At 61.7% G+C, this 7,169-nt stretch overlaps 1 protein-coding gene across 1 annotated transcript in view; it reads left to right on the top strand.

Moving 5' to 3' along the window:
• The window catches only part of LOC100482859 (aquaporin-12B), an 8,316-nt gene extending 1,463 nt beyond the window's left edge, over nucleotides 1-6,853 (top strand). The window contains exons 2-3 of the mRNA XM_019803686.2: nucleotides 1,478-1,594; nucleotides 6,445-6,853. Of these exons, the coding sequence (XP_019659245.1) occupies nucleotides 1,478-1,594; nucleotides 6,445-6,650 (323 nt within the window). The 3' untranslated portion in view covers nucleotides 6,651-6,853. The remainder of the gene's footprint in view (nucleotides 1-1,477; nucleotides 1,595-6,444) is intronic.
• The last annotated feature ends 316 nt before the right edge of the window (nucleotides 6,854-7,169 follow it).

Here is a 7,169-nt window from a genome sequence, read left to right as displayed (position 1 = left end):
CCATCCCCCCACCCTCCCATTCTCCTCCCATCCTCCTCCCATCCTCCCATCCTCCCATCCACCTCCTATACTCCTCCCATCGTCCTCCATCCTCCCATCTTCCCATCCTCCTCCCATCCTCCCATTCCCCCATCCTCCTCCCATCCTCCCATCTTCCCCCCATCCTCCTATCCTCCCATCCTCCATGGCTGTGCCCGGGTCCTGAGCCTCTGGACCAAGCTCTCCCGGGGTCCTTCAGCCACTGCGGAAGCTGCCTTTCCCACCTTGGTGGGGCAGCAGAGAGCTGAGGTCAGCTGCAGGATGTCCAGGCTGCTGACCTCACACCGCAGCTGTCCCTGGACATGGGGACAGAGCTGGGCCAGAACTTGAAGGTGCCAGGCTGGGGCTGCTGATAAATCCCCAAGGGACTCTGCCATCATTCTGTCTGTGGGATTTGCTCCACTAGGAGGGCTCTCCAGGCGTGGACACTCCCTGCACCCCAGAGCACTGGTGGGCTGGGACAGGACAGGATGCTGGGAATGGGCTCTCTGGGAAGGCTGTGCTGTGGGATGGGGTGCAAGTCACTCAGCGGGCACCTTACACCTGCTCAGGGTGCTAGGGCTACAACTGGAAGGGCCTGAGGGATGAGCTCTCCAGAGTGTGCATTTGGGGTGGGCTGGGCCCAGTAAGGACAGAACCAGCACTTCGGGCTCACTTCCTGAGATGCTGTCCATGGTCTGGCACAGGACAGACACTGTGTACCGGGAAGGCACAGCTCGAGCCCATGTACAGGTGGGGAAACTGAGGCACGGGTGAGCAGAGACTTGCCAGGAGCAGGGCTCTGTGTCCAGAATGCCTGGGCTCTGGCCCCGGGGAGATGCCGGCAGCTCCTGCTTCAACCCCGAAGCCATCCAGGACACCTCCCCCAGAGCCTGGTCTCCACTGCCAGCTTTGGGCCCTGGGTTGCCCAGGTGAGGCCCCTGCTCTTGGCAGCGGTCTACCCGGCCCAGGGCTGAGGGACGCTGGTGCTTTCCCCAGTCTCTCCTTATCTGCCCCATCCCTCCTCCCTTCCCTGTTTCCTCACTGGGCTCAGCCTTTCCCTGCCATCACTCTGTCTCTGCCTCTGTCTGTCTCCCTGTCTCCCCATCTCACCGTCTCTACCTATCTCTTTCCATCTGTGTCTCTGTCTGTCTCTGCCCCCTCTTCTCTCAAGGAAAACCTCCCACAGGTGGAGGGTGGAGAAAAGGGGTGGGGGAGGTGAGTTCATCAGGGGAGAGTGGTTAGGATGGGTGGCGGACGTTCATGGAGAGACTCTGGTCCTGGCTGCTCCCTGATCCCGTGGCGCTGGCGTTGGCTGAGTGGCCCTCCTGCCCATGTCCCCATTAGTACAGGGGGGTCAGGATGGGCTGAGCGCCAGGCCCCAGGCACAGGGCTTCGTCCCAAGGAGAGGCAGCTGCAGACAGGGCCCCACAAGGACTGTCTGTGCTTCCTCCCACAGCTGGGCCTTTCACGTCCGCCTTCTTCAACCCCGCCCTGGCCACCTCAGTCACCTTCCACTGCTCGGGGCACACCCTGCTGGAGTACACGCAGGTGTACTGGCTGGGTCCTCTGACAGGTAAGGGTCCCTACAGGCAGCAGGCAAGGCCAGCCCTGGACGGTGCCTTGGGGAGGATACATGAAGTGTTCCTGGTGGACATGCCTGTGGTCCAGCTCAGGGGTGGGGAGTCGATCCAGGGGCTGCTGGCTGTGGGATCCCTGGTGCAGATGAGGGAGACGGGGGGATCCTTCTCAGTTCCCGCTGGAGACCCTAGCCGGGGGCGGGGGGCTGTGAGTGGTCCATCTTGGTTTGGATGCGGTCACAGAGGGGCTGGAGCCAGGGAGGATGGTGGGAGGCAGGGACGGCAGCCACGCAGACATGCCTGCAGGGCGTCCGCGCGGACCCTGAGCCGGGGCACCCGTGGCGGGACCTACTGGAGCCCGTCCAGGCCGCTCTGGTCCCTGCTGCTGCCGGCGCCTGATCTTAACCCCTGGGCCCCCTCACTCCCCACACTTACTGGACGGGGCCGTGGAGCTCTGGAAGCTTCCTTCGCTTCCCTCCCAGGGAGCACAGCCCCACCTCCCCAGGGGCTCCCAGGTGCCAGCGGTCCCTGGAGCGATGAGAAGGCCCATGGCTACGATGGGTAACGTCACTTCCCACTTGACTGTGGTCCAGTAGGAGGAGGAGGAGGGCCTCGGCCCCACATCACCCCAGAGACTGCCGAGTGTTGCCTTATTCACCCCTGCATCTCTAGATCGCAGGCTTGCAGAGCCGGTTCACAGATGAGAGGCGCTAACTCTCCACCCCCGGCCCGGGAAGGTCTCTGAGCACATTTGATGAGGACGCCGTGGGGCTCTGAGTGTGACCAGCACGGCCCCCCTGCAACTCTGCGGGCCTGGGGGCTTCTGGGGCCCCGATGGCTTGTTCCCCGGGGTCAGGGACATCCTGGTCTCTCGTGCTCAGTCATGAAGTCAACAGCAGTGTCCGCATGGCCCGAGGGGTGTGGACGACTCAGGAACTCCCGCAACAGCTCATGTTGGGGTGCATTTTCTGTTTCCTGTCCCGGATTACTCTTCCGTGGTGGAGCGCGGCTCCCAGGAGGGTCCTGAGAAGCGGTCCTGGCTGGGACATCTGAGACCTCAGTGTCTGAAGTACAGCGTCTCAGCTCTGTCCCTGCTTGACGGCGTGTTGGGCCGTGGATTAAAGTCTGGGTAGGAGGCCCCTCTCCTGAGTGTGGAGGGCCCCGTGGCCTCTGCATTTGTCTCCCGGCTTCCACAGCCCCGCAAACCGAGAGGCTTAAAGAGGCTTAAACCACGGGAATGTATGCTTGCACGCGGTCAGGGCGAGCGCTCAGAAATGCAGGTGTCTGCCATGCTCTCTCTAAGGCACAGCGGGCCCTTCCCTGGCCTCCTGGCCTCTAGTGGTGGCTGTCAGTCCTGGGTATCCCTCGGCTTGTAGCCACACCTCTCCAATCTCTGCCTGTCCTCACGTGGCCTCCGCGGCTCCTCGTAGAAGGACGCCAGCCACCCTGGAGTCAGGTCCGTAACTACTTACGTACACAAAAATCCTTTTTTTTTTAAAGATTTTATTTATTTATGCGACAGAGATAGAGACAGCCAGCGAGAGAGGGAACACAAGCAGGGAGAGTGGGAGAGGAAGAAGCAGGCTCATAGCAGAGGAGCCTGATGTGGGGCTCGATCCCCTAACGCCGGGATCACGCCCTGAGCCGAAGGCAGACGCTTAACCGCCGTGCCACCCAGGTACCCCCCCAAAAATCCTTTTTTTTTTAAGATTTTTTATTTATCTGACAGAAAGAGATACAGTGAGAGAAGTTACAGAAGCAGGAGGAGTGGGAGAGGGAGAAGCAGGCTTCCTGCCGAGCAGGGAGCCCGATGCAGGGCTCGATCCCAGGACCCTGGGATCATGACCTGAGCCGAAGGCAGACGCTTGACGACTGAGCCACCCAGGCACCCCCAAAGATCCTATTTTAAATATGGTCACGTTTTGAGGTTCTGGAAAGGACATGAATTCAGGGGGGGCTCCATTCAACCCCGCACAGCCTCTGACTCCGTAACTTCCATCGTGATGTCCAAAGTCATTAGGGTTCCCTTTGGAAGCCTCGCTGGGGTGAGGAGAGAAGAGGCTGGGAGGGCAGCAGCCTCTGTGAGCATGCCTACTTTATCCCTGTTCAGGGAGGGGACTCCCACACTCGGGGTGCTCCTGCTGCCCTCTCTGCCTCCCGCCAGGGTCTGGGTGGGGACCGCCAAGGCCGTTTCCATGGGAACAGGGCTCCGGGATGCTGAGCTTCTCGCACAGTGCAGCGTCCCTGCAAGTCAGCACCTGCAGTCCCACCTCCAGGGGTCCTGGGCCGTGCCCTGCTGGAACTTTGGGGTTCTGTGCAATGAAATGGGCTGCCTTCCAGCCTTCTGCATTGCTGGCTGAGGATTCTGCTCCCTGGGTCCCACTCAATTTTCATCCTCCTCCGTGGCGTTGGTCTTTCCCCGCTGGTTGTCTGACGCCCTTTACTGAATCTCTGTCCATTTAGAGCAACGAGGCCCATGGTGGTTGGAAGTGGGAAGTGGGCGTGGCTCCCCTGGCTGTGGCTTTCTGCCGGGCACGTGTGCCCAGGTGACCCTGAGCCAGTCACTCACCTCCCTGGGCTGTCCCTCCTCCGTAATGGGGGTGCTCCCAGCATCCCATGCAAGGTACAGGAGGAGCGGCGAGAAAAGCGTGGGCATGTGTGGGCCCAGGGGCCATTCTCAGGAGCCGTGGAGGCTGGGGTGTCCATGGAGATCGGTTCCGGCCAGGCCACCCCTGACCATCGTGGGGCGCACTCGCTACAGTTTGGGTCCTTAAAGGGTCCACATGAAACTTCAAGATAATGTGCTCTCCTCTCCTGCCATGGCAAGCATCTTCCCAGTGACCTGGGCAGCCAGGTGGGAATTCAGAATTCTCTAATCTGCAAGTTCTGGGAAGAACCTGGGAACCACGGGCCAGGCCCTGTCCCTGCCCTCAGCCCCTCTGCTCTCTCCCCCCCCCGGACCTCACCTCCACTCCTACCCACACCCCCAAAACAGCCTTGCACACGGATGACAGGCCATCTTCAGGAGGCAGCCCTGGGAAGAAGCGGGCTGCACACGGGCTCAGGACACTGGTGCAGGGAATGCTGGGCTCAGGTCCCCAGAGCATGGCCTGGAAGGACACGGGGTTCCTGATGGGCTGTCCCCCTCTCCGGGGGGTCGGCACCGGAGGAAGAGCCAGAGACGGCAAGGGCTCCCTGATAGAGACGTGCAGGACCCCCGTCACACGGATGGTCCGGGTGGGAGCACCCAAGCTGCCTGTGTGGCAGTGAGCCTGCTGGGCCCCGTGGTCTGACCCCCGGTTTCTTGCAGGGATGGTCCTGGCTGTCCTGCTGTACCATGGCCGCCTTCCTCGCCTTTTCCAGAGGAACCTGTTGTACAGCCAGAAGAACAAGTACCGNGCTTGACGACTGAGCCACCCAGGCACCCCCAAAGATCCTATTTTAAATATGGTCACGTTTTGAGGTTCTGGAAAGGACATGAATTCAGGGGGGGCTCCATTCAACCCCGCACAGCCTCTGACTCCGTAACTTCCATCGTGATGTCCAAAGTCATTAGGGTTCCCTTTGGAAGCCTCGCTGGGGTGAGGAGAGAAGAGGCTGGGAGGGCAGCAGCCTCTGTGAGCATGCCTACTTTATCCCTGTTCAGGGAGGGGACTCCCACACTCGGGGTGCTCCTGCTGCCCTCTCTGCCTCCCGCCAGGGTCTGGGTGGGGACCGCCAAGGCCGTTTCCATGGGAACAGGGCTCCGGGATGCTGAGCTTCTCGCACAGTGCAGCGTCCCTGCAAGTCAGCACCTGCAGTCCCACCTCCAGGGGTCCTGGGCCGTGCCCTGCTGGAACTTTGGGGTTCTGTGCAATGAAATGGGCTGCCTTCCAGCCTTCTGCATTGCTGGCTGAGGATTCTGCTCCCTGGGTCCCACTCAATTTTCATCCTCCTCCGTGGCGTTGGTCTTTCCCCGCTGGTTGTCTGACGCCCTTTACTGAATCTCTGTCCATTTAGAGCAACGAGGCCCATGGTGGTTGGAAGTGGGAAGTGGGCGTGGCTCCCCTGGCTGTGGCTTTCTGCCGGGCACGTGTGCCCAGGTGACCCTGAGCCAGTCACTCACCTCCCTGGGCTGTCCCTCCTCCGTAATGGGGGTGCTCCCAGCATCCCATGCAAGGTACAGGAGGAGCGGCGAGAAAAGCGTGGGCATGTGTGGGCCCAGGGGCCATTCTCAGGAGCCGTGGAGGCTGGGGTGTCCATGGAGATCGGTTCCGGCCAGGCCACCCCTGACCATCGTGGGGCGCACTCGCTACAGTTTGGGTCCTTAAAGGGTCCACATGAAACTTCAAGATAATGTGCTCTCCTCTCCTGCCATGGCAAGCATCTTCCCAGTGACCTGGGCAGCCAGGTGGGAATTCAGAATTCTCTAATCTGCAAGTTCTGGGAAGAACCTGGGAACCACGGGCCAGGCCCTGTCCCTGCCCTCAGCCCCTCTGCTCTCTCCCCCCCCCGGACCTCACCTCCACTCCTACCCACACCCCCAAAACAGCCTTGCACACGGATGACAGGCCATCTTCAGGAGGCAGCCCTGGGAAGAAGCGGGCTGCACACGGGCTCAGGACACTGGTGCAGGGAATGCTGGGCTCAGGTCCCCAGAGCATGGCCTGGAAGGACACGGGGTTCCTGATGGGCTGTCCCCCTCTCCGGGGGGTCGGCACCGGAGGAAGAGCCAGAGACGGCAAGGGCTCCCTGATAGAGACGTGCAGGACCCCCGTCACACGGATGGTCCGGGTGGGAGCACCCAAGCTGCCTGTGTGGCAGTGAGCCTGCTGGGCCCCGTGGTCTGACCCCCGGTTTCTTGCAGGGATGGTCCTGGCTGTCCTGCTGTACCATGGCCGCCTTCCTCGCCTTTTCCAGAGGAACCTGTTGTACAGCCAGAAGAACAAGTACCGGACTCCTAGAGGGAAGCTGGCCCCGGGGCCTAGAGACACCCAGACGCCAGCAGAGGGGTGCAGAAGCCGGGAGCCCGTGTGGAGGGGGGTGGGGCGGCAGCTGCTGGGCTCTGGCTGAGCCAGCACAGTCCCGGTGAGCGTCCCTGGCTGGACCCTGGGGCCCCTCTGAGCTGAGGGAGGCCAGACCCGCACCCCTTTCTCCCTGAAAACAATTTGTCAATAAACCACTCCTGAGACCTGCCTGTCTCCCTGGCCTGACAGACGCTTCTGGAAGGGAAGGCAGGGGTGAGATGCAAGGGAGGCTGGTCTGAGTCACCACCATGTCCCACAAGGTGTCTCCTGCCTTTTCTTTTCAGAATTAGAACCAAACGTAAGACCCGGGAGGGAAGGCAAGAAGTCCAGGGTGAGTCCCCCAGGGGCCTGGGAAGACCCGAGGGGAGAAGTTTGCACAGACGGTGCCTGGCTGTACTGGACATGCCCCGAAACCCGCCGCCCAGGGAGGCCTGAGCAGCCTCCTCGGCTGGGACCTGCTGGCGGCCAAGCCGAGGCTGCAGGGGAGTGGGCTGGACATGGGGTACCCAGTGCCACCACCCACCAGCACCCCACCCTCAGGGCAGCACGCCCGTGGCTCCGCTAA

Source organism: Ailuropoda melanoleuca, chromosome 2 (assembly GCF_002007445.2).
Source record: "Ailuropoda melanoleuca isolate Jingjing chromosome 2, ASM200744v2, whole genome shotgun sequence".
NCBI classification, from domain to species: domain Eukaryota; kingdom Metazoa; phylum Chordata; class Mammalia; order Carnivora; family Ursidae; genus Ailuropoda; species Ailuropoda melanoleuca.
The sequence above is the reverse complement of the archived record's forward strand: the minus strand, read 5'-3'. Positions and strand labels throughout refer to the sequence as shown.